The sequence below is a fragment of the Phaeodactylum tricornutum genome, chromosome 4 (assembly GCF_000150955.2).
Source record: "Phaeodactylum tricornutum CCAP 1055/1 chromosome 4, whole genome shotgun sequence".
Lineage (NCBI taxonomy): Eukaryota > Bacillariophyta > Bacillariophyceae > Surirellales > Neidiaceae > Phaeodactylum > Phaeodactylum tricornutum.
This window is the reverse complement of record NC_011672.1, coordinates 370,166-395,565: the sequence shown is the minus strand read 5'-3', so window position 1 is coordinate 395,565 and position 25,400 is coordinate 370,166. Positions and strand designations below refer to the sequence as shown.

The 25,400-nt window shown below is 49.0% G+C and overlaps 12 protein-coding genes across 12 annotated transcripts; 9 read left to right on the top strand and 3 right to left on the bottom strand.

Moving 5' to 3' along the window:
- The first annotated feature begins 53 nt into the window (after window positions 1-53).
- PHATRDRAFT_26061 (predicted protein) lies at window positions 54-1,926 on the top strand. Its single transcript, XM_002178463.1, has 2 exons — window positions 54-1,254; window positions 1,363-1,926. The coding sequence occupies exons 1-2, from the start codon at window positions 99-101 to the stop codon at window positions 1,863-1,865; spliced, it is 1,659 nt and encodes a 552-aa protein (XP_002178499.1). The 5' UTR covers window positions 54-98; the 3' UTR covers window positions 1,866-1,926.
- A 173-nt stretch (window positions 1,927-2,099) lies between these two features.
- Window positions 2,100-4,440, top strand: PHATRDRAFT_44384 (predicted protein). Its single transcript, XM_002178462.1, has 2 exons — window positions 2,100-2,741; window positions 2,821-4,440. Exons 1-2 carry the CDS (start codon window positions 2,144-2,146, stop codon window positions 4,413-4,415), a joined length of 2,193 nt encoding a protein of 730 aa, XP_002178498.1. The 5' UTR covers window positions 2,100-2,143; the 3' UTR covers window positions 4,416-4,440.
- A 43-nt stretch (window positions 4,441-4,483) lies between these two features.
- Window positions 4,484-7,122, bottom strand: PHATRDRAFT_44383 (predicted protein). The gene is made up of 2 exons (XM_002178182.1): window positions 5,890-7,122; window positions 4,484-5,807 (listed from the first exon to the last, which is right to left on the bottom strand). The coding sequence occupies exons 1-2, from the start codon at window positions 6,928-6,930 to the stop codon at window positions 4,545-4,547; spliced, it is 2,304 nt and encodes a 767-aa protein (XP_002178218.1). The 5' UTR covers window positions 6,931-7,122; the 3' UTR covers window positions 4,484-4,544.
- Window positions 7,123-7,653: 531 nt separating this feature from the next.
- PHATRDRAFT_44382 (predicted protein) lies at window positions 7,654-8,978 on the top strand. Its single transcript, XM_002178461.1, has 5 exons — window positions 7,654-7,756; window positions 7,862-7,910; window positions 8,020-8,056; window positions 8,157-8,388; window positions 8,480-8,978. The coding sequence occupies exons 1-5, from the start codon at window positions 7,711-7,713 to the stop codon at window positions 8,896-8,898; spliced, it is 783 nt and encodes a 260-aa protein (XP_002178497.1). The 5' UTR covers window positions 7,654-7,710; the 3' UTR covers window positions 8,899-8,978.
- Window positions 8,979-9,411: 433 nt separating this feature from the next.
- On the top strand, window positions 9,412-13,220 carry PHATRDRAFT_26057 (predicted protein). Its single transcript, XM_002178460.1, has one exon. It carries the CDS (start codon window positions 9,472-9,474, stop codon window positions 10,630-10,632), a length of 1,161 nt encoding a protein of 386 aa, XP_002178496.1. The 5' UTR covers window positions 9,412-9,471; the 3' UTR covers window positions 10,633-13,220.
- A 455-nt stretch (window positions 13,221-13,675) lies between these two features.
- PHATRDRAFT_18927 (predicted protein) lies at window positions 13,676-14,904 on the top strand. Its single transcript, XM_002178459.1, has 3 exons — window positions 13,676-13,821; window positions 13,900-13,985; window positions 14,067-14,904. The coding sequence occupies exons 1-3, from the start codon at window positions 13,743-13,745 to the stop codon at window positions 14,838-14,840; spliced, it is 939 nt and encodes a 312-aa protein (XP_002178495.1). The 5' UTR covers window positions 13,676-13,742; the 3' UTR covers window positions 14,841-14,904.
- A 1,053-nt stretch (window positions 14,905-15,957) lies between these two features.
- PHATRDRAFT_10718 (predicted protein) lies at window positions 15,958-16,794 on the top strand (the record flags this gene model as incomplete). The annotated part of the gene is made up of 1 exon (XM_002178458.1): window positions 15,958-16,794. A coding segment is annotated over one exon (837 nt), but the record flags the coding sequence as incomplete, so codon positions are not given.
- Window positions 16,795-17,714: 920 nt separating this feature from the next.
- On the top strand, window positions 17,715-18,595 carry PHATRDRAFT_10872 (predicted protein; the record flags this gene model as incomplete). The annotated part of the gene is made up of 2 exons (XM_002178457.1): window positions 17,715-18,109; window positions 18,205-18,595. 2 exons carry the CDS (start codon window positions 17,715-17,717, stop codon window positions 18,593-18,595), a joined length of 786 nt encoding a protein of 261 aa, XP_002178493.1.
- A 648-nt stretch (window positions 18,596-19,243) lies between these two features.
- PHATRDRAFT_44376 (predicted protein) lies at window positions 19,244-20,601 on the top strand. The gene has a single exon (XM_002178456.1). It carries the CDS (start codon window positions 19,409-19,411, stop codon window positions 20,228-20,230), a length of 822 nt encoding a protein of 273 aa, XP_002178492.1. The 5' UTR covers window positions 19,244-19,408; the 3' UTR covers window positions 20,231-20,601.
- Window positions 20,602-21,070: 469 nt separating this feature from the next.
- On the bottom strand, window positions 21,071-21,961 carry PHATRDRAFT_11003 (predicted protein; the record flags this gene model as incomplete). Its single annotated transcript, XM_002178181.1, has 1 exon — window positions 21,071-21,961. A coding segment is annotated over one exon (891 nt), but the record flags the coding sequence as incomplete, so codon positions are not given.
- A 1,178-nt stretch (window positions 21,962-23,139) lies between these two features.
- On the top strand, window positions 23,140-23,903 carry PHATRDRAFT_44374 (predicted protein). Its single transcript, XM_002178455.1, has one exon. It carries the CDS (start codon window positions 23,171-23,173, stop codon window positions 23,861-23,863), a length of 693 nt encoding a protein of 230 aa, XP_002178491.1. The 5' UTR covers window positions 23,140-23,170; the 3' UTR covers window positions 23,864-23,903.
- Window positions 23,904-23,952: 49 nt separating this feature from the next.
- Window positions 23,953-25,344, bottom strand: PHATRDRAFT_44373 (predicted protein; the record flags this gene model as incomplete). Its single annotated transcript, XM_002178180.1, has 1 exon — window positions 23,953-25,344. The coding sequence occupies exon 1, from the start codon at window positions 25,261-25,263 to the stop codon at window positions 23,953-23,955; it is 1,311 nt and encodes a 436-aa protein (XP_002178216.1). The 5' UTR covers window positions 25,264-25,344.
- Window positions 25,345-25,400: the final 56 nt, after the last annotated feature.

The window sequence follows — 25,400 nt, the reverse complement described above, 5'->3', positions numbered from 1 at the left end:
CGAAACCAACGCGACACCATTGTCAGTCCAAACTCCCGTGAGCACATCGGTGTTTCGTTTGCGAATTAGAGTCACAAGCGTCCACTTCCACTATCACCATGGCTTCTCTTTCTCTCCCCCCTCCCCGCAATATGTCGGAAGCGCCTGTTGTGTCCCGCAAAGCCACCACAGAACAAAGTCCGGAAGCCCCGAAGGCTGATCACTCGCGCCAACCGGATTCTGCCGCTACCACTACCAGCAAACCATCTCCTCCCTCCTACGCCGAACGATGCCGGGCCGCGCTCGCGCTCCATACCATGCCACCCGAAGAACGACGTAAAAACAAGCTGTTTGTCCCGCGTTCACTGGACGATTTCGGCGACGGCGGAGCGTATCCGGAAATTCACGTGGCGCAGTACCCGCGTCACATGGGCAACCCCCATCGGCACTCGAAGCACGCGAACGCCTCGGGCGGCACGTCTCGCGGTGCACAGGCAATATCGAAGGCACTGGTAAATGTAGAAATTGATAAAGATGGTAAGGTATCGTACGATGCGATCGTCAAGGGGGGGACAAACTCGGATAAGATTGTGTATTCGCGACACGCGGATTTGCGAGGCGGATCAGCCAAAGCGGAGGACATTGCGTTGCCAACAGAAGAAGAGGAGCAATCCGAAGCAGCTCGGACACAAGCGGCACTCGATGCAATATTGGGTAAGAAAACCGCGTTGGACAATCCTTCTGGCAGCGCAATCGTCAACGCCCAAACGTCCCAGAATGTGGAAGCGAAAACATCCTTTATTAAATACACCCCACGACCCGACGCTCCCGGCTACAACCCTGCCGCTTCACAGCGAGTTATTCAAATGGTGCCAGCCAAGGTTGATCCCATGATGCCTCCCAAGCACAAGCACATTAAAGCTCCGGCTGGACCGGCCGAAGATCCGGTTCCGGTCTTGCACGCACCACCTAGCAAATTGAGCAAGGAAGAACGCGAGGCATGGAACGTACCCGCGTGTATTTCCAACTGGAAGAATACCCGAGGCTATACGATTCCGCTCGACAAACGATTGGCGGCGGATGGGCGAGGCCTGCGTGAGCATACGATCAATACCAATTTTGCGACGCTTTCCGAATCCCTGTACGTGGCGGAACGCCAAGCTAGGCAGGAGGTACGCATACGGGCGCAAGTGCACAAGAAATTGGCTTTGCAAGAAAAAGACAAGCGGGAAGATGAGCTTCGGCAGCTGGCGAACCAAGCGCGTCTGGAACGGGGTGGCGGAGGCGGAATGCCTGCGGCGGCCCAGCCATCACGCGACCGAGGGCACATCTCCGATGCGTCATCGGATGATGCAGAAAGTATCGACCATCCTCCCCCGGCAGCTGCGCAAGGAGATACGGAGGATGATGTGGCCGCGCGTCAGCGAGAAAAACTTCGCTTGGAACGAAAACGGGAAAGAGAACGAGAAATGCGTATGGAAAACAATATGGAACTCAAGAAGCAAAAGTTGGAGCAGGAACGTGACGTGTCGGAAAAAATTGCTTTGGGGGTACACACGGGTACAGGTGGCTTGGGAGGCGATGTGGATTCACGTCTTTACAACCAATCGGCGGGTATGGATTCAGGGTTTGGCGCGGACGACGAATACAATGCGTATTCCAAGCCTTTGTTTGCACGCCAAGCCGCGGCGTCGTCGGCATCCATTTACCGTCCGACTCGGGGCGACACGGCCTATAATGCGGATGAACAATACAGCAAGTTACAGCAAGGGGCTACCTCCAAGTTTCAACCAGACAAGGGTTTTTCTGGGGCCGAAGGTGGTGTCTCTGGGGCTGGAACCACTCGCACAGCTCCTGTTCAGTTCGAGAAAGGCGATCAAAAATAGTTCACGAAATTTTATCATCTTTTGTTTACTAGTTTTTAAAAGGATAGATTGAGGAGGGGCTACAATCATTTTACCCAATATTTGAATAGGGCAGATAGTCTTTACTCGCAGAAAACTATGGCTGACGCAGGCTGTGGGTAGGGGGGCAAAACCCTGTTTCTGATGGGATTCTCGTTTCGTCCGTTTGGACTTCACGTCTTTCCGAACCTTTTTCCTTCCCACAAAAATCAGATGCCACGATAGAACGCAGCAGAAACACGGAGAGGGCTCTCAATGTCATGGTTACGAACAATGCCTTCAAGCTGCGGCGGGCGTCTTTGCTCTTCACCCTACTAGGCTCTACTTCAAAATTCGCATCGTCGTTTAGCGTTACCATCAAACAGGTCTCCACCATAGGTATGAGCAGCACTACGACAACCGCAGCATCCATAGACCCTGCCACGTTGCAGCCGCAGCAATCCGAAGCCGTGTGTTTTTCCCACATTCATCTTTACGTCGATCGCTTGGAAAACGTCAACGTGTATAAAGACTTGGAAGATCGGTTGAACCAGTTTGCGGGTAAAGTCGCCTCGTCTGCGGTCACGCCATCGCTGGCGGAAAAGCAAGCGATTTGGAAATCAATTTCGGGAAACGCAGATTCTTCAAACGAGAATGATAACACAGTTTATCAGCCGCAGAACAGAGATGTCGTGAAACAGCTTCTGGCAGGTTTCGGGTTCCGTGTTACCGGAACCTGCTATCCTGAGGAAGGTTCCAGCAACACACGATCCGTGCTGGTTACTTCGAGGGACCCCCGGGGCGTGCAGATTTTGATTTCGGCCGTCGATCACGACACTTCCGAGGCCACCCCACATAGATATCCGTACTTTGATGCTAGTAAGTGGTGTCGGCGCGATCTAGTGTATCGAACCATGCGAGAAGTTCGAAACTTACAACCTAACCTATTCATGTTCAGAAAAAATCAACAACTTTTACGCCGCTCATGCCAGGCGTCAAGGGATTGGTGCATTGGCCTTCCGTGCTCCGAACGTTAGTTCTATTTTCGAACGGTATCAATCACTGCACCCCACGCTGGTGGCTGGGTACCATGAATTCGACGAAGCGAAAATTTTGGAGGTGTTTGCCTATTACAAGTCGCATGAGCTGGATAGTCTGACGAAGGAACCGGATACCGGTACTGTCCTGAGGTTTGTACAAACCTCAGCTTCAACCAGCGTTTGTCCATTGCCGGGACTGAAGACCTTGGATGCAACTTTTGAGGATTCAAGTCTGGCTGCTTACTGCGATCATTGGGTTTCGAACGTGTTCGACCGCACCGAATTTTTGGACACGTTGCAAGACACCTTGGGGTTCACTCCTAAGGTGGACTTTAATGCCGGTGTCGTAGCTGCAGGTGAAGCACAAATAGAGAGTACCGTGACAGGAAACGAGTTTCCGATAGTTCCGAGTAATAAGGCGGCAGCTTTGAGCGATCAAAGTCAGGTTTACCTTCCCATCAACAATGCTCTCTCTTCTGTAGGGCACGTCCACGGTTTTCTTCAGGAACTCGGGCAAGGAGTTCAGCACGTTGCGTCTCGAGTGGAAGACTTGGTAGAATTTGTACAAAGAGCCAACGACTACCGATGCTATACGAATGAGGGTTTTACATTTCTACGGATTCCGAGAAGCTACTATGGTATTTTAACCGTTGCTCAACTTACTGAAGGAATTGACGGAGATGAGTCAGGAGTTGGACAAAGTTGCGCGGAGAAGATTTTTGCAGCTCTAAAAGCTGCCTCCTTTATGACTCCGGATGGCGCTTTGAATCTTGAATGCGAAAAGGAAGATATTGCTCGCATTCTGAAGCACAGTCTGACAGACTCAGTGTTGTCTGAGTATCATACTATGCAGGATACTGTTCTCGCCGTGATCTTGCGATCTCGCTATCGGAATGTGTATAGTCTCTTACGAGACCAAGTTTCTGAAACAACCTACCTTGGTATCGTTCGGAACCAGATTTTGGTGGATGTACAAGGAGAAGACCTCCTTTACCAGATTTTTACCTCAAACGTGTTGCAACGTGAAGCTGGACAGGAGGCCCCTTTCTTCGAGTTTATCCAGCGTGTATGCTCCAAATCTACCGACAAGCATGGAGATCCCGTGAAGATTAGACCAGGCTGTGGGGGCTTCGGTATACGGAACTTCCTGACTCTTTTTCTGAGTATTGAAGTGAGTAAGGCTATGAATGATGTTGCTGATGCCGTGGCCACTGGAAACACCAAACGCGAAGCTTATGCCAGGGCAATGGTCGAGTCTTTCACAGACCAGCTGAACGAAGCGAATCCTATACTTACCTTCATCTCAGATGCAATGACAGAAGAAGGGCTATGTAAAGAGAAATTGTTGGACGCTATCGCGGAAAACAATTCGAGGCAAGCAAAAAAATGGACGACTCAAATGGAATTAGTTGCGGAGCGGAAAAAGAAAGGAAATGAAATGTTAATGGAATGCAGCGCGCGCTACAACTCATTAATGAGATCGTTGCGGGAGGCGCATATTAACGAACGATAAAATATAGAATTTACATTGCTACACCAAAATTGTAGTTTGTGACAGGCAGAGGAGCTCAGGCTTCAGCAGAACGGGAATGAAATGAATTACAGTTAGCATTATTCATACGAAGATTATTATGGAGCATATCTACTCGTCGTCGTTTTCTGACCCCTCCTCTTCATCTTGTTCTAACCAGTTAAACCAATCCACAGTTTGAATGATGGCCTTCATTTTTCCTCTTTCATGCTCCTCTGATTCATCCTCTTTCCACTCAAAATAGGCGTCATCTTCGGCGAGATCATACTTGTACGCGGCGCGAAACATTGATTGGATCACATACTCGTCATTGAGCTTGGGAAAGCCGAGCTTGTCGCAGTAGAATTGGATGCCCCACAGTAACTGCATCTGGTTGACAATATCGTCCTCTACCAATGCCACAAATGCCAAGCCGAACTTGTCAGGCTCTGCCCAGCCGCAGTCAGGGTCAGGATTCAGTTTCTCGTGTTCCGTCAAAAAGTGAAATACAAGCTGCTCAACAGACGGTAGTACGGCTCTCTGCTCTTCTATCCATTCCTTCAGCTCTTCTCCCTGCTTATTTCCGCTTGTAAATGTTTTCAAGAGTTTCTCAGTATCCGCATCCGAAAGGGAAGGTACCTGTGGCTCCGGTTCTGCAAGGACCGGCATCGCCTCAGGCTTCATTTTGATATTATCTTCAGTCTTTGGCTTGGTTGGAAACTGAAGAACATTGTCAGCATGCTGGGGGGCCAGCTCCTTCATGGGTACCTTTAAGATATTGTCCTCCACCGGTGGTGCTTTTGGTTTAAACTGGTCAGCTACGGAAGATTTCTTTTCTTCCTGACGCTGCGAAAAGTGGTTGTCATGATTGCCTACATCTTGTTTCGGGCCGCGATCATCACTTCGGAAGCCATGACCGCGCTCTTCATAGCCGGATCGACCGCCACCGCCATTTTGACGGTCCAAATCTCGCTCTTCAGTGCGCCGTTGGCGCTCTTCTCGGTCAACATAGTCTTCATCCATTGCTGCTGCCGCAGCAAAACGAGAGTTTTGCTGCGGGGCCGGCCCTCTACGATCATCCTGTTCTCTGTCGCGGTTAAAGAAGGAATCCCGTTCTGCGCGTCGCTCCTGGCGATCTCGTTCCTCTTCTTCAGCCATGGCAGCCGCTGCAGCAAATCGTGTGTTTGTCTTTTGTGGCGGCGGCCCTTGTTCCACCTCACGATCTTCACGATAGGAGCGGTCAGCTTCCGCAGCTGCTGCAAATCGAGAGTTGGTCGTCGGCGGTGGACCTTGACGACGAAAATCTCTATTTTTCTCGCGCTCTTCGTCAGCTAACTGAGCAAAACGAGAATTTGCTACCGGAGGAGGAGGAGTGCGTTCTCGACGACTATCCGTCTGTAAACGAGTATCGCAAACGAAACAAGGTGAGAAAAGGGGTTTAAAAGAATCGTTGTAGAAAAACATTAAGCTCACTCACCCCACGTCGCGCATCGGGTGCAAGCCCAAAAGCAGCAGCTCGAGAGTTGACTGTTTTGGGTTCACGGCGTCTCATTTCTTGCTTTTCTTCGCGTCCTTTATTTTCTTCCTGTGTTTCGGTGGATACTTCAGGCTTCTCGTCGGGCTCGATTTTCTCTGGCGTAGGCGTGTCTTGTATGTCGACATTGGCTAGCGTGTCAGACATTTCGGCTACAGACTTAGTTTCGGTGATAGAAGCGGTTTTGACAGGCCTAGGGTTTGCGCCCGTTGGACTTGCCACGATGGGAAGAGGAGAAGTACGAGCCTTAAGCTGAAGTCGGGGACGTTCCCCGGTAGATGGGGGAGGCACGGCCTCATCTCGATTGCTCAAGCGAGACCCGCTATTTCCTCCACGCCAACCTCCTCCAAGACGCTCGCTGTCACTGTCACCTCGGTCTCCGTAACGTTCATTGCGCAAAGCTCCCCGGTCTCCACCGCCCCCTCCACGCCAGTTGTCGCCTCCGCGCTCTTCTCGGTCCCCGTAGCGATCTCCTGAACCGCCGCCTCGGTCACCGTAGCCTCCACGATCACCACCTCGATCCCCGTAGCCTCCTCGATCACCACCTCGGTCTCCGTAGCCTCCACGATCACCACCTCGATCCCCATAGCCTCCTCGATCACCACCTCGGTCTCCGTAGCGATCTCCAGAACCGCCGCCTCGATCCCCGTAGCCTCCACGATCACCACCTCGATCACCGTACCCTCCACGATCGCCACCTCGATCTCCAAAGCCACCACGATCACCTCCTCGATCTCCAAAGCCACCACGAGCACCACCGCGATCTCCTGCTGACGGTCCGCCGCCTCCTCGACGCCAGCTATTGTCCGATTCTGACCGACTGGGTTCGTAATCGGGACGGTCTTCGTGACGCGTTGAGTGGCGCTGGAAGCGACCCTCGTCGTCCGGGGCCCGTTCTTTGGGAGCTGTCGGCAAACTGGAACCGGGGGCTTTGGCATCTCCAATAAACTCGCCGAGCGACATTTTCATTCCTTTTTTCGACATGGTGTCGTTGCGGTGATTACTAGAAAGACCGAGGAAACGGAAGTGCTTTGAAACGTTGTACGTGTGGGACTTGCGCGATTCTTAGAGGGCAGCCCCGAATAACTTTCTTTGACAACTTCCGAGAGCTTAATGGAGCTTTGTAGACTGTGGGTTGGACGAACACGGTTTTGTATCGTTGTACCGACAAGTCTGTAGAGCACGGAAGAAGAATATATATGCCGACACGATGTGCAACGGTTTGGGGAGTTTTGCGCACACACGTCGCGTTGTCTCGGTCGGTGAAGGAGTCGGAGATCTGGTTGGTTGTTGGTGAGACGCGCACTTTCCAACAATCGATTTTTTTTTCTCCTTCGCATCGTGTGTTTTGTGGGGCTGAGAGATCGACGAAAGCGTGGGCGGAGGACCGACCTTTGCGATCGGTCACGGTTTACGGTTGATGCATAGACGGAATTGCCTTCTCGTGGAAGTCGAGTACTGCACTGACTGTGACTGTGCACGCCAGGTGGAAAGTAGGTAGTGCGGTGACTGACAGGCGAGCATTCCTCGCTCCTTGTCCCGTCGACCCACGACACAAACACGTCACGCTTTGTTAGCGACGGGCGATAAGCAGACTGTGATCAGAATAAGCAGGCGAGTTTGGGGGATTTTCGATGGATCCAGACAGCGTTCCGCCTTGTTCGTTCCCCTTATGGACCGACCGTCACAGAGCAAACAATATTGAAACGAACATAACTCCATAGTGTGTACAACTCCATTCTATTGCCTTTCGATTTTGCTGTGATGTTACGCCGTTTAGCTTTGCTCACGGCGCTGTTGGCTTCGGCTGGTAAGTTGTAGTTAAGGACTGCTGCCCTGATGCTTGAGGTGACGCTCAATCATTTTGTTTGTTGTTTTCTCACATTTTTATCCATTTCTTCTATCGTTTATCCAGATGCTTTTACGATCCATCAAAAACCCGCGATGGTATCAGCTTCGACGAGGTAAATCCAATTCCATGATCAACGAGATCCATGGCTTCATCACGAAGTTCGTAGTTCGTTGTCTGGTTACAGTACTCACCATGTTGATTCTCCTTCTGATTTTACACAGATTGTCAATGCGAAGTCCCTTCATGATGCCCGAGGAGGTACGTGTGCACCGACTTGTCATCAGTAGATGGATATTGCGTCGATAGATTGACAATTCACCGTTTGCGCTGCTCGCTGTGCCCACTTTTTTTTCATCAGCCTGACGAAGCCCCCAAACGGGCTCCTCGTCCCCCGCGTGCCCCACCACTGCCCACCGTTGACGGGAAATCGGGACAATTAGACGTGGTCAGCCGACTTTTGAAAGACCGCATTCTGCTCTTAGGAACCGACGTCAATGATGAAGTTGCCAACGTGTTGGTTGCGCAGCTTTTGTACCTGGCGAACGAAGATCCCAACAAGGACATTACGCTCTACATCAACTCACCTGGTGGTACGTCGTGTATGCGTTCGTTCGTTCGCCAAAGAGAGTGAGAATACTTGTTGAATATGGCCCCTCACAATGATGCTTCCACTTACTCCAGGTTCCGTTTCGGCTGGCTTGGCCATTTACGATACCATGAAGTTCATCCCCTGTGATGTACAAACAGTTTGCTTTGGTATGGCCGCTTCCATGGGAGCATTCTTGCTGGGCGCCGGGACTCCCGGCAAGCGCAAGAGCCTACCCAACGCCCGGATCATGATTCATCAGCCACTGGGAGGTGCGCAGGGGCAGGCCCAGGATATCGAAATCCAGGCCAAGGAAATTCTTTACACCAAGGCACTGCTGAACAAATTTATTGCGGACTATACCGATCAACCGGAAGAGAAAATTGCCGCCGATTGCGATCGGGACTTCTTTATGACTCCATACGAGGCCCTGGACTATGGTATCATTGATGAGGTCATCAAGACGAAAACGTCGCACATTCCCATGCCGGCCATGCCGAGTCTCCGAAACTAAGGTGGCACCTATTTGAAATACTGTAGACACGCTTTAGGCGTAGCTCAATTTATATTTTAGCAGAGATGCATTGCTTTTCTACATACAAAGGGACTCGTGGAAAGCGACCGCGTTGGCGACGTCACTGTGATACGGATATCAAGAGTCCAAGCGGAATGCTGAACGGCTCTGGGTGAACTACTTCGCCCATCGCGTTTAGAGCTACAACCCTCTCTCGTTTTGAAAGTCGGCCATTTTGATTATCCCAATGTCTCGTCAAAACTTGTGTCGTTACATTTTGAAAGACAAGCAGATGCTTGTGTTAAGCCATTCTCTAGTAGAGCAGACAAATTACTCGCGGCGCCTAGCCAATCCATTCGACCATTTGCTGTGAATCCATTGAGACATAGGTAGGGGTGGGGTTGTCGGATGCACCCCTTACTATTAGAGCTAGGCCTGGCCGGTAACTTCTTAATGTAAACGCCAGAATCAATGGCATCCTGACTGTGAATATATTTGTCGGTACGTTCTCCATGAGACGGTTTGAAGCGGTGGGTATTGATTGTAAACGACACGGACAATAAGCACACTTCTATGGCTGTCTCAACAGCGAAGGATGGCCCGTGCCAAGCCGAGTCGATTCAGAACTTACCGTTGCCGCCTCCAACGTACACCATTCGAGATCCCGAAGGACGAACGATTGTGTTGGGGATTGAAGGATCAGCCAACAAAGTTGGAGTGGGAGTCTTACAGTATTCTCCGTCAACGCAAAGCTACACAATTTTGTCTAATCCACGCAAAACGTATGTTGCACCGACCGGTCATGGGTTTCTACCCAAGGAAACGGCCTGGCATCATCAAGCCCACGTTGTAGCGCTGGTACGCGCGGCGTTAAACGAGGCATTTCCTGGGGAACAGAGTCCCGAACTACGAATATCTGCTGTTTGCTTTACAAAAGGCCCTGGTATGGGCGCACCACTGCAAAGCTGTGCCATTGCTGCGCGCTGCTTGGCCTTACTTTGGGACGTCCCGTTGGTTGGTGTCAATCACTGTGTGGGACACATTGAAATGGGACGAATTGCTTGTGGTACTAGCAATCCCGTTGTGTTGTACGTATCGGGAGGAAACACACAAGTGATTGCATACAGTGATCAGCGCTACCGAATTTTTGGAGAAACAATTGACATTGCGATTGGCAACTGCCTAGATCGATTCGCTCGAACTGTTGGTCTTTCGAATGATCCATCGCCAGGATATAATATTGAACAAGAAGCCAAAGCCACAGATGCCAGTTTTATTGATCTTCCCTACACCGTTAAAGGGATGGATGTGAGCTTCTCTGGTATCTTAACGCATGTGGAACAAGTTGCAAAAACGAAACTAAAGGCCGGAGAGGTCACCGTTGCCGATATGTGCTATTCGCTGCAAGAGACGCTCTTTGCAATGTTGGTAGAGATAACTGAAAGGGCAATGGCACACACGGGACAAAATGAAGTGCTTATTGTCGGCGGAGTAGGTTGTAACTTGCGACTGCAAGATATGATGGCTACCATGGTTTCTGAACGAGGAGGCAGTCTCTGCGCCATGGACCATCGATATTGTATCGACAATGGTGCTATGATTGCACAAGCTGGCATATTTTCTTTGCAATACGGGGAAAAAACTTCATTGGAAGACAGTTGGTGCACTCAAAGATTTAGAACGGATCAAGTGAAAACGCTTTGGCGGGCTCCGAGAAAATGGCAACACACTTAACGAGAAAAAAACTTACTAGCTACCGTCACGCAAAAGAATGATTATGAAGTATACAGACTTCGAGATCGACCTTCTTCGACATCCGAACGCTGGCTATCACTATTCGTGGTATAACCAGCGGAGTGACCGGAGCTAGCGTTTCTTGCGCTTCCAGGATCGTGTTGAGGAGGCCTAGTAGCTGTACCAGGTTCACTAATGGGAGTTAGCATGCGAATCAAACCCACAACTGGACGGCCTGTCGGACCGAGTGGGATCCTGGGAGTGCTATTGTGACCATTGGTCGACTCGGTCTCTTCCGTGAAGCCTTCAAGCGTCGACGGAATATCGCTTCGACAAACGGGGCACGTTCGTGCCTGGCGAAGCCATTGACGACAGCATGATTTGTGAAAAACATGCTTACAGGCGGTCTCGACCACTTCGTCATGGTAATCGAAGTTCTCCATACAGATGCAGCACTCGCCTGGAAAACCGCCTGGGTAGTCATCCATTCTTATTGCCTTGAGGCGATCGACACATCCAGGTGGAGCCCCAGTAGAGCTATAGGCAGCGGGGAAGACAGGGTGGGATGCACCATGGTCGTCTGGACGTTGCGACGAAGATGGATTGTAGCCATTGCAAGTCAACATTGCTGCAACGACGCAAAATGGAAGAAGATATCCACACACGATGGTTCCCCAAGCAGCAATTGACAGAGAAACAAAGGCAGTGCTTGAGTTGAACAGTTCTGGTGCAGTTCGATTGCAACTTGTCTCGTCCACGTATACGCTGAGGACTCCGAGTCGAAGCACCAGCAACGCGTATGTTAGATACGCAATATTGTAAAGGATAACCCTGCAAGGAATTCTTTGATTGGAATTTGAATCCCAGTGAAAGACAAACCTCATGATGTCTGTTCGGAAAACATCCAAAACCAGCTGGAGGGTTACGAGCCAGAAATAAGCTTTCAACGGTACATCACATGTCTTGTCAATAGATACAACATAGGAACTCGTCAATACAACCCAGCAAATCAAAATGGAAAAAAGAAGTAGGCTGAATATGAGGGCAACGAAGGTAATAACAAATTGAAAACGTCGATTGATCTGTATCCATCGAACGCGAGCGCGCCGATCTGAATCATTGGCCAATTCGGAATGCGTAGACATGGGTGAGTTTGAGAGTCGTGTTGTATGGGATCTCCGGCAGGCTCTTCAAGGGTTCTGACTGTGCTTAACTCGATCCCTCCGTCGGTAAAAGATCTCGGCCTAGACGGCCAGTCTGGGCCATCGGTATCCAACGACACCATATGATTTACCGATTGATTACTGCTCGACCTTTGCGATGATAAATCAGTGCTTGTGTTCAACGCAGCTGCTGCCGACGAAGACAATTGCACACGAGGGCTATTTGGAATAGACGATGACTCGCTCTCCGCTCGCCTCCTTGATCCTCTTCTCTGTCGTACTTGCCTCTGTCGAGAGTTACTGTTTCGTTGAAATGCAAAGAAGCGAACTCCGGAGACGTCGGGTTCTGAAAATGCACGTTGTCGTCCGTGTTCTTCCTCGTCGCTTTCCGCTTCTTCAACAATAGTAGGTTGCGAAAACGTGCTCGACCGAGAATACATCGAAAAGAAATTAAAGCTCTCTTCATTGCCTCCCACGTCCCCGTTGAACTCTTCCACCGAGGTGCCATCTGAGGTGACACCTTGCTGCCAGCTAACGGTACGGCTAGAAGCATCCTCTCCTCTGAACGATATCCTGGGAACGCTTCCAGATGCCTCAGACGACGAGCGTTCGGGACGTGATCTTATCCATCGCCGTACGGCCACCATACCAGCATCCAGTGATGCTAGTATCCCTACCTGTGCACTAGCATTCTCGTTTGGATGGCTATTCGCTTGCTGCAGTGACATCGTCGCTGCTGTGCTGCCCCTGCTAGTTTGTGGCCTCCGCAATGCCGCATTAGAGGGGGAAGCGGGTAAAGCGCTAGATGATGGCCCAACAAGGGTTTCACTGGTACGTCTTCGTCTACGATTTGACTGTCTCCGGCGAGACTGTTGCGCTCGCAGCGTACTCGGAGTAGGCGGCGCAAGATCGACGTTGACTGATCGCGTAGCCTCAGACAGGCTTGTTGCTGACTCTCGCTTCATAGATGCTCCCAAAATATCCTCTTCGGGAGAATGATATTCATCAGAATCCTCCCCAAGTAAATCAAACGACAAGTCCATTGTACAGTTGCGTTGGTCTGCGCTATTGGTGGATGCTGCCCTAGTAGGCGAATCCAATGGATGCAAATGAACGTATCTTGAAGGCATTTCCAGCAACGGCGAATGTTCGTTTATGCCGCTTTGACTCGTTGTCGTAGAACAAACCGTTTGACTATTGAAAGTAGATGGATTCCCTTGAGCGGTGCCATCCAGTGGAGGGTGTGCTTCTGCCAAAGGTGCGTGATTCCCAGGGATTCTGGCTGTGGTTTCGGATTGCGTTTCTCCGGAGCTCACCATTCTCATTTAGTGTGTTTGTTTTGCGAGTTCCACCTCGGGTGCAGCATCCAACTGTTTGTTAGACGACCTTGTGCGAGAGAGGCGTCTTTCGGGCACTCGCCCAGAATGAAGTCAGAGTGTGTGTGTGTGTATGTATTGTTATGCTCCTCCCTTCTTTCCTTTCGTCGCCGGTTTCGTTTTGGTGCCGTTGCAACGGCCGTGGTTACGGTGATTGGAGAAGGAGTTGTCGCGTCGTGGCAAGATATTCTTCGCCTCCGCGCAAAAAGTCTCGTTTCGCGCGTGAGGAACGGATGTACCGAAAATCTCGGAAGTGGTATTCCAGTATTTCTCCCGTATCTAGGAAACCATATTTTGTTAAATATATATTTTGTCCTATCTTGCATGTCTCGCTGGTATTTGCATTTGGCGGTAACAAGTGAATCAACAAGGCAACCAAGACTCGTTTTCATCCAGGATATTTGTGACAGTTGGGGTGATGTCTCCGGATGATGCGCTCAATCGATAGTCTTCCTGTTTCCGGCCAAAATGTGAAGCATGTCTCGGAAGGCGCACACTTTGACACCCAAAAAAGCCTTTCATTGCCCCTGTCACCTATCGACCTCTTCCTGCTGTCATCAGTATTGTCGCGATGACAACAAAAGAAACCTATGCTATGCCGAACGATGAACAATACGAAATGCCTACAGAACAGGCTGTTGCTAAGAAACGTAAGCCTCGAAGTCTACTATTTGTGCGGTTTATGTTTGTTTTCAGTTCGGCTTCTAACACGTTTGGTCACTCGGCAGCGGATTCGGCATTAAAGAGTTTCCTCTCGGGAGGCGTCGGCGGAATCTGCGTTGTGGTCGTGGGTCACCCTTTGGATCTCATTAAGGTAAGAGTGTCGACACTGGCTTTGTTGCGTGGATATCAGCGAATGGATAGGTCTCAATGTTGAGCCTTGCATGAATATTAGGTTCGCATGCAGACAGGTGGCATTGCTGGAGCCAGTGGTTCAGTTCTTGGTATTTTTGCCAACACATTCCGCTCGGAAGGAATGCGTGGCCTGTATCGAGGTGTTTCGGCTCCTTTGCTGGCCGTGAGCCCCATTTTCGCCATTTCATTCTGGGGCTACGATATAGGGCAACGCCTCGTCCAGTACGTCCAGCCGAGTCCCGGAGATCTCTCGCTCACGCAAAAATGTGTTGCTGGGGGTCTAAGCGCAATTCCAACAACGGCGATAATGGCTCCGTCGGAACGTATCAAATGTCTGTTGCAGACCAATGGCGATAAATACAAAGGCATGAAGGATTGCGCCACTGCGATTTATCGAGAAGGAGGATTCGCTAGCTTGTTCCGGGGAACGGGAGCTACACTATTGCGAGATGTCCCGGGATCCATGGCGTGGTTTGGCACGTACGAGGCCGTCAAGATGGGAATGATGAAAGCTCAGGGAATCGAGGACACGTCCCAACTTTCTCCATCGGCAGTACTTACGGCGGGAGGGCTAGCTGGTATGGCCTGCTGGGTCATCTCTATTCCTGCGGATGTTTTGAAATCACGTTACCAGACAGCTCCCGAGGGCATGTACCGTGGCTTAGGCGACGTGTACAAGAAACTAATGGCAGAAGAAGGGGCGGGTGCATTGTTCACCGGAATTCGCCCCGCTTTGATCCGCGCTTTCCCAGCCAACGCTGCGTGTTTCTTCGGAATGGAAGTAGCCAGAAAGGTGTTTTCATTCATGGACTAGGATTTGCGGAAAAGTGCTGTAAGCGAAAAGCGGGTTTGTAATAGATGAGGTTTACCGTGTATTCATAAATATTCTACTGTCGCTTTGCGCTCCGAAAACAATCTTTTACAAGTGCAAACTCATGTTCACAGGATCCTTTAGACAGTGTTCCTGCTTCATTTGCTGAGGAGACGCATTTCGCATATAACTGGATTTGTGCTGGGCATGTTTCTTTCATTGATTGGTAGAAAGTGGTAAATCGGTTAGGCTGTTGCTGTCGAGGACCAACTTTCGAGACAGAGGAGCTGAGAAACCGAATCTGTTGTCTTGCGTGACCCGTTCCGGACATGATAGCAGCTGAATCTTCGGTTGATGCTGAGAACAAGAAAAAGAAACCAAAGTAAGTTCCTTCTCTTCGTCGATTGATGTACACGACACGAAGCGATATAAAAAACGATTGACTGAAAGTGACACCAAATCTCATAGTCAGACCAAAGCAGAAAAAACCTTTTCCAAATACGGTAGTCAATGCTTGCGCCGGACGGACCTTGGGACCGCATAAGGATTTTTGAAGGACATATAAAAAGAGGAATCCCAAATTCCGCTTGCGTGGTAAGTACCTACCTATGCGATTCGACGTCATGATGCTCACTTTTTCCGATTCTTTCGGCCGTGCGGTCACATGAGGGCGGAAACAGTCGACGCACGCGGGTTTTCCAACTCCTTTCATGCTTTGTTGTGCATTCTGGTGGCAACAAGCTCAAATGCAATGGTATTGTTTACGTCTCAAGCAAATAAGTTTCCTTTTGGAATAGCTTTATGTTTAGCTTGGGGGTTCCTTTTATGTACAGTGGGATCATTCTCAATGAGACCGTCAAAGCAACAATCGACAAAGTCGAAATGGACCGAGCCCCAAGTTCCGGGACCTTCATCGCCCCTACAACGGAGATCAAATGAGATTGCATCCTCGTTCGAAATAAAAGTTTTCAATCCATGGATAAAGAATCGACATGTGCAGACAATTGGGGGTTACCTACTTCGGGATACATGTTGTTACCTTCCACGACAAGGAACGGTAGCGTATCTATTTAACGCAATTCTGCGTTCGAAAGCTTCAAAAAGAGAAGGAAATGCCTCCGAGTTTTGGGATTTTCGGGAAAGAATTGAAACGCCCGACGGTGATTGGTTTCACGCCGATATAAAAAAAGCTAGCGGCGCCGCATTGAATGCACCAACCGTTGTCGTTTGTCATGGCTTGGAATCGAATTCAGCGTCTCCGGTTTCTACTGGAATGGCAAAAGCTTATGCCAATGAAGGAATGAACTGCGTTTGCTTAAATTTTCGTGGATGTTCTGGGACTCCGAACGATCGGTTGGGCGGATATCATCTAGGTTTCACGGATGACCTTAAGCAATTCCTTTCAATATTAAAGGAACGCTCAGGAGGGCGCGTTTATCTCTCGGGCTATTCACTGGGCGGAAATGTCGTTTTGAAGTGCCTTGGTGAACTCGGGGAAGATGCTTTGTATAAATACAATGTTTACGGCGCTGCAGTCTTGTGTGCTCCACTGGATCAGAAAAGAAATGCCGACATCCTTGCTTCAGAACCGATCTACACTAGTAATCTACTCAAGTCGCTGCAAAAAAGAGCCCAGAATCAGCTAGAGTTGTTTTGTGACAACGATGCAAGCACTATTCGCTTTGACTATAAGCGCGCTATGGATGCAAGTAACATCACAGAGTTTGATGATGCATTTATTGCTCCGATTTATGGGTTTGATAGCGCTTGGGACTATTACGACAAGACATCGGCAATATTTTTCCTGGAAAGCATTGCCGTTCCTACGTTTATTTTAAACGCAAAGGATGATCCTTTTATGAATCCTGACGTGTGGCCTGTTGAGAAAACGATCAATGGTGGCGGAAGGGCTCCAATAAAAATGGCTAGAACCGATTACGGAGGTCACTTGGGATACGCGTTTCATCTTGTCGACGCCAACGATGAGAGGCTTTTGGATGAAACCCCCGCATGGCCTGCTACCGAGATGGCAACGTTTCTAGGACACATCGAAGCACACCCCTTGGTGGATTAACTAGTAAAAATCAAGTAGTCACTGGATATGACACCTTGACGTGAGTTATTCTAAAAATGACCAGCAGAGGACCAAAGAAGATCTCAACTGTTGATGAAGAAACTGACAGTAAATAATAGACGCTGAGGTCGTCTTGTCGGCGCTTGGTATTGTATCTGCCGTATTGTTCCCTGTTGTGACGGATGAATTAGTGACTTACTATTAACAGACACTGCCCTTGTATTGAGAAAGTTAACGTAACTGGAATCTACTAGCTAGCTAGATTACAGTAACAGTAAAATGAGACTGCCGAAGTACTTGGCTAGAATCTGGAATCCAATTTGAGGTATATGAAATAGGGATTTTCTGCAATGAAAAAGTCAAGGTGTACCTGATTTTAAAGTCACTGCCAATCTACGGAAAACACGAGGGTCGTCCGCTATAATGCTTCATGTCTCGCTTATGACATCGAGATGATTTTGCTGTGGGTGTCTTTTACTGGATGATCAATGTATTTCAAGTAGAGAATCGAGGGCGCGTGAAATCATCATGGTCCGGTACAGTGGTCGAAATGGTCGATCGCATTCCCCCGTGAGGGCTCGATCATATCGTGGTCGAAAATATGTTGTCTGTCTACTGGTATGCGCTGCCGTTGCTACTCTCAGTTTACAGATGAAGTACTTCTGCGCACAAGACTTTCCTCACGACGAGAATAGGAGTAGTCTGAGGACGTTGCGAAATGGGTGGGTTTCGGAATCTTCACAGCCCTTCGTAAGTTCGAACTCCTGGCAAACTGGGCTATTCATTATAATTGAAGGCATAGAATGTCGCTAATAATTTGGTTCTCTCAGAATGATGGAAACCGAGCAGCAAACGCCAAGCACTTAATAATAGTAGCCGGTCACTCGGTGGCAATTTCAGGACATCTCGAAGACGCGGGTCGCGATGAGACCGACTGGTATCTTTTGCCGTATCAAAAGAATCGTGGTCTTCCCGCTGCAATAGTCGGCCACATAAATACAGGGTTGAATGCTGCTGAGGAAGACGAGCAGAGCCTTCTCATTTTTTCCGGTGGTGAGACCCGTGCCAGCACTGGGCCAGAGACTGAAGGCGCGAGTTACTACAGAGTTGCCGATGCAATGAATTTATGGCCCGAGAACTCAAGTGTACGCGCTCGAACAATATCTGAAGAATTTGCCACAGACAGCTTTGAAAATTTGTGAGTTAGCAGAGAGTGACATGTAAACATGCATCAGCACAAGGACATCGTCTGATATGCTTGGCCTCTCCTAATCTTATATTGTCTCCTCGCAGAATGTTTTCTATCTGTCGTTTCCAAGAGATAACAGGGTCCTATCCCGAAAAGGTCACTGTTGTCTCGTTCACATTTAAGAAGCGTCGTTTTGAAGAGCTCCACGCACAGGCCTTGCAATGGCCCAAACAATCCTTTTCTTACATTGGTGTCGACCCAGAAGCTAACACTGGATTCAACCTCCAGGAAGCCGTTGTGGGAGAGCTTGAAAATGCTGCTAAACCTTTTGAAATCGATCCTTACGGATGCCACTCCCAAGTCCTTCAGGAAAAGCGACGATCTCGAAATCCTTTCAAAAGAACACCACCGTATGAGCTTTCTTGCCCCGACATGAAAGAGCTTCTCAGCTATTGCGGTCCTGCAATCATACCTAAGTCCAAGGTTCCATGGTAGACATACATATAGGGATAGACATGTCGCTGCGTTTCTCGAGTGCACAATTATCGAATATATTTGGTCGAAACGCGAACTAATCCTAGATATCTTTGTTGTTCACACTACCCGCTTGACACAACTCTTGTCGTCCGACCTTCGGCGATGCTTCAACTTCATGGGCGGAACCTTTACCAGTTTTCTTGTTTGAAAGCAAATCTTCAAGGTTACGAAAGTTTCGACTACCACGGTTACTGGCAAGATATAAGCCACACCAATCGCCGGTTTCATTGGCTAGATGGAGATGCCTCAAGGAATCTTTATTTCATGATAATTATACAAACCAGAAGTGAAGAACGCTAACGAACGCGACCTAGAGTAGTGACAGTGAATTATTCCAGTGGTGTACCGGTAGAAAGGACTACATCAAGACCCGGAAAACACTGACGTGGTCCGCAAACGTACGAGTTCGACGGAACGCTGATTAATTTAGCAATATAAAGAATGGAGAACCAAGAAGCGGCCAAATGGTGTATTCCATCAATTCTAATTAGCGAGTACCGAATGCCTCAGACTCGCAATGGACGGCGAGGGTAGCTCGTGATAGCTTGGGAGGTTTCGAACGCTCCAAAAGGCCTCGACTGCTGTAGCTCACAAGTTTTTTGCATGCAAGATCTTCGAGACCCAAGTGTTTGTGCGAGCGATTGTTGAATAGGGGCGCTGTAAAGCCAATCCAGCCCTCAATAATCTCCACTACAATCTTCTTGCTCACTCCGTGATCGTTGCTATCATAATCTGTCTACCTGATCTGTTGATCGACGCTATCTGACCAAAATGACCCTCCTCGCTACGTATCCTTCGGATTCCTCAGTCCAACGGCAGACTTCTCCTGCTACTGCTGCGTCAACTGTAAAAGCTACTGCTATGCCCCGCTTCAATCTCCGCAAGCGATCTGCTACTTTCGGTGAGCGCGAAGTCACTCATCTTGCTACTGTGAATTCGGCTTTTTTAACTGGGATCTTTGCAGACGTAGCAAACGCTCATACAGAATCAACCGAAAACTCGACTTATCCGCTCGCTATTCATCACCTGGATGATCCTCAACCCGTCAAAAAGGCGCGTAAGACTATGAACAAGACAATGAGCCGCTGCGGACGCTCATACAAGACTCTTACTCAAGCGTTAGAAATTGTCTCGCCCCCCAGTCCTACCGGAATCTGCGACGCCCCCAACGGCACTTACTTCGAGCAAGAGTCAGTGCAGAGAAACGATTCTCTCCACTATCAACTCAACTGCGTTTCGAGGTGTATGAACGACAACTCATCGGTCAAGACGGTTCTCAATGCCGGAGAACTGATTTTCCCCTATCTGCCGGCCACCATCAGCAACTCCTCATGCTCTTCCTCCCTAACTCGGAAAATATCTGACCTGCAGTCGTCAGTTTCCGAGAATGTACAAAAGGAAAGCTATGGATGGTTCGTGGAAATGGACAAGGATGGTGATCAAGATTGTTTTCAAACTGTTGACTCTTACGCATCGACAGCAAGCTTGGCTTTTTTGGCTCCGACTGCCCCAAAAGCCTTAAACCACGATGCAGAAGTTGAATGGGCTAAGGCTGCTGACACTGTCGACGATGTGCTTGGAGACTTTTTTTGATTGTATTATATACATTGCATTACAATCGTACATTCTGACCGGTTTCAACAAGCTCGCGTCTTTTCATTACCTTCTGCTCTCCTATCTCCCCCCCCCCGCCCCTCTACGCTATTTCATGCTACGACACTATTCTTCAAGTACCTATAAACACTTCGCGCTACATCTACGAACGAGGACTACACCAACGAAGCTTGCTTAGATCGGAAGTCTAAGCTGTCCCGTTCTCCTACAATTTCACAATTCGTCACGCCCGCCCCGAAAAGGCTCTAAGATGCCCCCGCATCACTCCCCTCGCTTTGAGTGATCGATTGTTGAAACGCACCCTTCACATGAACAGGATTAGTAAACTAAGTATAAGAGGTCCCTGTAAGAGATGCATTATGATCTTATGTCACTACAATTGTGGTGAGAGCAAATTTTTTTGGTTCAGACGATGGTTGGGTAGATTCGCTTTCCTGCGCCAAGCCTCTGTACGCATCCTGTGGCGAGGATCGTCTAATGATACCAGGCCTTGTTTGTACCCGACAATGGCCACAAATTACCTACGTACTCGTATCTTTTGCGTTGGCCACAAAATACGAACCCGAGCGTTGAGCAAAAGATACGTTTGTTTCGTCGCTCGTACAACGAGAATTTGAGTTCCGGTTCCGAAGTCAAAGCGACACATCTTAGGGAGGACATATCGCGATTCGACCAAGAATTAGCGCTCTAATTGTGACAACGAAAATCTTGACCAGCTGTAAATCAGCTACGCGCCGTGTCGTCAGCCCAGTGGATGATAAACCTTGCGGGACTAACTGTAAAAGCACATATGGGATGTTGCAAAACCTCCCAACAGCCCTATTTATGTTTCACCTTGTTAGTAGTCGCGAGCTGGCCGCAAGCGGCGCCTTCGTCATCACCGCGAGTTGTCCGCACGTAGCAAAGAATTCCTCGGCCGATAAGAGCTTTCTGGAATTCACCAATGCGTTCTGTTGTCGGTTTCCTGTAAACTGAAGCAGGTCCAAACGAGGCGGAAATATCATTCCAGGGTATCAAGTTGACCACCAGTTTTATTCCAGGGACACTCTTTAAAAGCGGTTGGCAAAAATCCGCTAAATGCTCAGCATCTTCCAGAGAATCGTTAATTTTATCCAACAGGGTGACTTCCAACATTGTGGTCCTCATACTTCTCGAGCGATCAAGGAGCGCTTTGATATAGCCTTCCCGAAGCTCCTCCATAGTATACTTTGTCGTCGGAACAAGCTCTCGGCGAACCGCTTCCCTGGACGCATGGACACTCCATGCCAAAGCGACAGGCGCTTTGCCTAGTTTCAGGAACGCGTCTGGAGACGGGGCGACCGTGGAGATGGTTATTCGCCTTGGTGTCAGTTGGAATTGCTGCTGGTGTGTCAAAACGTTTGCGGCTCGCACAACAGCATCCGTATTGTCTGCCGGTTCCCCCATACCCATGAAAACAATATTGTCGATAGGGTATATGTTGTTTTCTCGGCAGGCACGTTTAGCAAGTAGAACTTGTACCAGAATCTCGTCTGCTGAAAGGGAACGCAGAATTCCCATCCGGCCCGTCAAACAAAAAGTGCAGGCTTGTCGACAACCAACCTGTGACGAAACACACAGCGTACTCCGTTGACGTTCATCCCATGGAATAATTACAGTCTCTACTTGCAATCCGTCAACCAATTGAAGCAATAATTTCGTCGTCCCATCTGCTGCAACGGATTCATGAACCGCCGTGGCGATGGTTTCTTCGACAGGTCCGCCAAAGAATGTGCACAATCGACTCAAAGTATGTCGGCCCAGCTTCCGTCCTTGCTTATCGATATCAGCAGAAAAAGCCTGCCGCTCAGTTTCGTTAAGAGGATCTACGCCGCGTTGGTAGTATTCCCATATCAGCCTTGCTCGACCGCTGCCGCCGGAAATATTTGCCAGCTCTTCAATAGAATAAGGGAGCGGTGAAGAATGTGGTATTATTCGTTCCTTGACTATCTCGGATTGTGGTGAGGCCAAAATACCATGCCGAGTCTTCCCTAATCGCGTCAGGCGACTTGCTGGGGCATCGATACTGCCAATCGAAACACAACGCGTTTTTTGCGCCGTCTTTCCAGAGCTTTCAAGAAAGAAGCTGGTCGACTTGGAAACCAGGGTTAGCAACAGGAACACCTTCAAGCAATGATGCATCTGGTAACATAGTAGGAAACGCATACTAGCTTTCCTGGTGATATATTATGTGCTGTGTGCCTGGGCCATGCAGTGTTGATGTGTATCAGGTTCCTTCATGGTGATGTCTTCTTGATGCATGGTTATGTTTGTATAATTTGGATGATGGGTGTTTACAGTCACATGGAACGAATGCTATTGGTTATTGCCGTGTCGCACTATGAATTCATTTCCACAACCGCCAACGAAATTTCATTGTCAGCAAACATAGGGTTACTACAGTATGCTGACAAAAAAGCTGTACGGATAGCAGGAAAGACGAATGACGCGTTGGTTTGCATGCATCGTGAATTTGACTGAAAAAATGAAAGAACACAACTGGCAGCTTCTCATTGGTTTAACACACATCAAGCAAAATACGAACTCTAATTTCCACGGCTTTCACGCCTGTGAAAACTGCGACGAAAAAGGCCGTCGTCACACGCATCATGTTTATCCATGGGATTGGCATCTTTGTCGGCTTTTCGGGAGTGCCTTTGCACCAAAGCACCCACGTTGCTTTGTTGAGGTGGCAACCTTCACCACGAACAGGCTCAACAAACAAGTGTTTTCGGGGGTGCATACTCTATTCAACAGTGTCTTGCTTTTGTTTTGGGACGACCTACGTAAACACTGCAGTCTTGTCAGTATTGTATACATTTATTTTTCACCTGGTTCACATTTCCATTGTTAAAAACATCACATTCTCATGAATCTTCGGAAAAATTCATCCATCGAGACATGTTTGTCGGTATTTGGACTTTGCGCTTTCATTTTCTCTGTCGCCGACGGCTTTGCTCCTGGATATTTCCATCGGCTACCAGCCGCAACTCTTTCGCACCTACTTTCTTACGACCTTCACAGGGCGGCGATAGTACACGGTCTTCAGGCAAACGGCCTTACATTGCTTCCTTACAGGTAGTCGCAGATGCCGAAGACATTGACAAGGATCGCGGAAAAAGGAAGCATGACGAGGAAGAGACGGTATCCTCGTCGTGGATCGAGACAGGGACGGGGGGCTTCTTGCCCAACTTCGGAAGCCGTAAGATAAGCGAGGTCGCTACGATCGAGGACTACAAGAAGGTTGTGGTTGAAGAACCCGATCTTTTGGTCTGTGTACGCTTCTTCGCCCCGTGGTGTCGTGCCTGCAAAGCCGTTTCGAGTCGGTTTCAGCGGCTAGCGAATGAATACCCGAAGGTCAAGTTCGTCGAATGTCCGTTAACTAAAGAGAATGCATACCTTCATCAAGGTTTGGGTGTACCGAGTCTACCGTATGCGCACATATACCATCCAACAGCGGGATTGGTGGAGGAGCGGAAAATAAACAAGAACGTTTTCGCGGAATTCAAGAATAAAGTTCTCAAGAGTTATCTCGACGGTAGTTGTCCGATAGAATATGATGACGAGAAAGATGGGAAGGAGTCTCTCCAATAGATTTATAAGTCAAACGTATTAATACCTATCCGTATCCATCATGTCAATTTAGCAAATCTATGTTTCAGCAGCCCAAGTCTTGACTTACTTCAATTAGACTTGATGCGTTTCGCTCCAGGCTCACTTGTCTCTGTCCGTAACGGCTGCAGTTTCATCTTCACCAGCGACTGGGTTTCAACCGGCAGAAGAAAGCTAACGCTAAGCATATTTTTATTCGGCGAGACATCCCGTACCACATGTACATGCACATCATTGGATATACGATCAAGCGTACATCCTAGCGCGGATGAACAACGGTCAAGCGCGTCTTGGTAGTCCGTTGCCTCTGACGCTTTAGGAGCAAAGCAGTGTACGTGTATGCACGGTCGTTTCACTCCTTCATATCCGCGAAAAGCGTCCAAAAATTCTGGAGCAGATGCGGGTAAATTCATGATCACGTGATCGACTTCAATATTTTCAGCTTGCAGTTGGTGCACCATTGCTCGACCGCATTGATTGTAGCAATGGATGTTTGTGCATTTGTTGCTTTGGACATTCTGTAAAAGATATTTGTACGACTCTGGATTCAAATCGTTGGCGTACACCGTGACTTGGTTCCTTCGACCATGTGATGCCGTCAACGGCACAGCAAACGGTCCTACCCCCGCCATAAGATCAGCGACCACAAGTGGTTTGGTCTGGGATTCTTTAAGTATTTGCTGCACTAGTCGTCGATGTTCCCCCGCAAGCCGACTGTTCCAGTATACTTTGGTGAAATCCAAACGAAACGTGCATCTTTCTTCCTTGACCGTAACAACCGACCAGTTCTCTCCTTGGTAGCCAGCGATTACTTCCATTCCGAACGTCCGGTATTCAGTCTCAATAGTACCTAATTTGTTGACAACTGTCCGAATCCGGGGTTGATTTTTGTCCAACATGACCTTGCCGATCCAGTATTTGAACGGTAATTGTGACGATCGCAGATTGACGTGTGCCAAATGGCCCACCATTTCGAATGCCGACGGGATTTCGGATTCATTCGGTAGTAGCTGCTTCAAAATCTCCTCGACGGTGTAATTTTCGTACGCCGTGGTCACGGTGTACGATGCCTTCCGACAATCCTCGTGTTGAATGAGTCGTTGGACCGTTTCGTCCCGAAACGCATCCTCGTCGATGTTCGCAAGTACCAGAATACGGCGCTGAGGATCCGTTTCGTCATCATAAACATTCTTCGTTTTCGGCCGCCTCCAAAGGACATGCTTAAGGGTTTTCCGCAGCTCTGCCGTTCGTCGGACCGGAATGTTCAAGGCAGGATACCTGTCTTCTCTACGAAACACATTCCGATCCGGAAAGTCGGAAAGGGATCTTATCGTAGAATCATCCACAACGGGAACACTACTTGCTTCTACCGGATCCAACATCTGCGGAAGAAAACCACTCTGTATCGCGGAATTGGTGGTGGTGTACGTTCCATGTGTTGTGACCGTGCCGTGCCGCCATGGTGGTCACATTCGCAAGAATGTACGGTGTTCGGGAGGTTGCCCCGCCTGACGTTACT

What these genes read in the sequence shown, in the direction of transcription:
- PHATRDRAFT_44374 (XM_002178455.1), top strand. Translation starts at nt 23,171, where the DNA reads ATGTTTGTCGGTATTTGGACTTTGCGCTTTCATTTTCTCTGTCGCCGA.
- PHATRDRAFT_26057 (XM_002178460.1), top strand. Translation starts at nt 9,472, where the DNA reads ATGGCTGTCTCAACAGCGAAGGATGGCCCGTGCCAAGCCGAGTCGATT.
- PHATRDRAFT_18927 (XM_002178459.1), top strand. Translation starts at nt 13,743, where the DNA reads ATGACAACAAAAGAAACCTATGCTATGCCGAACGATGAACAATACGAA. An exon ending in ACAGGCTGTTGCTAAGAAAC is followed by an intron (nt 13,822 to 13,899) that starts GTAAGCCTCGAA and finishes GTCACTCGGCAG; the next exon opens with CGGATTCGGCATTAAAGAGT. An exon ending in ACCCTTTGGATCTCATTAAG is followed by an intron (nt 13,986 to 14,066) that starts GTAAGAGTGTCG and finishes CATGAATATTAG; the next exon opens with GTTCGCATGCAGACAGGTGG.
- PHATRDRAFT_44382 (XM_002178461.1), top strand. Translation starts at nt 7,711, where the DNA reads ATGTTACGCCGTTTAGCTTTGCTCACGGCGCTGTTGGCTTCGGCTG. An exon ending in ATGGTATCAGCTTCGACGAG is followed by an intron (nt 7,911 to 8,019) that starts GTAAATCCAATT and finishes GATTTTACACAG; the next exon opens with ATTGTCAATGCGAAGTCCCT. An exon ending in CCTTCATGATGCCCGAGGAG is followed by an intron (nt 8,057 to 8,156) that starts GTACGTGTGCAC and finishes TTTTTTCATCAG; the next exon opens with CCTGACGAAGCCCCCAAACG.
- PHATRDRAFT_44383 (XM_002178182.1), bottom strand. Translation starts at nt 6,930, where the DNA reads ATGTCGAAAAAAGGAATGAAAATGTCGCTCGGCGAGTTTATTGGAGAT. An exon ending in CACCCGATGCGCGACGTGGG is followed by an intron (nt 5,808 to 5,889) that starts GTGAGTGAGCTT and finishes ACTCGTTTACAG; the next exon opens with ACGGATAGTCGTCGAGAACG.
- PHATRDRAFT_26061 (XM_002178463.1), top strand. Translation starts at nt 99, where the DNA reads ATGGCTTCTCTTTCTCTCCCCCCTCCCCGCAATATGTCGGAAGCGCCT. An exon ending in CCAAGCGCGTCTGGAACGGG is followed by an intron (nt 1,255 to 1,362) that starts GTGGCGGAGGCG and finishes CTCCCCCGGCAG; the next exon opens with CTGCGCAAGGAGATACGGAG.
- PHATRDRAFT_44376 (XM_002178456.1), top strand. Translation starts at nt 19,409, where the DNA reads ATGACCCTCCTCGCTACGTATCCTTCGGATTCCTCAGTCCAACGGCAG.
- PHATRDRAFT_44384 (XM_002178462.1), top strand. Translation starts at nt 2,144, where the DNA reads ATGGTTACGAACAATGCCTTCAAGCTGCGGCGGGCGTCTTTGCTCTTC. An exon ending in ATATCCGTACTTTGATGCTA is followed by an intron (nt 2,742 to 2,820) that starts GTAAGTGGTGTC and finishes ATTCATGTTCAG; the next exon opens with AAAAAATCAACAACTTTTAC.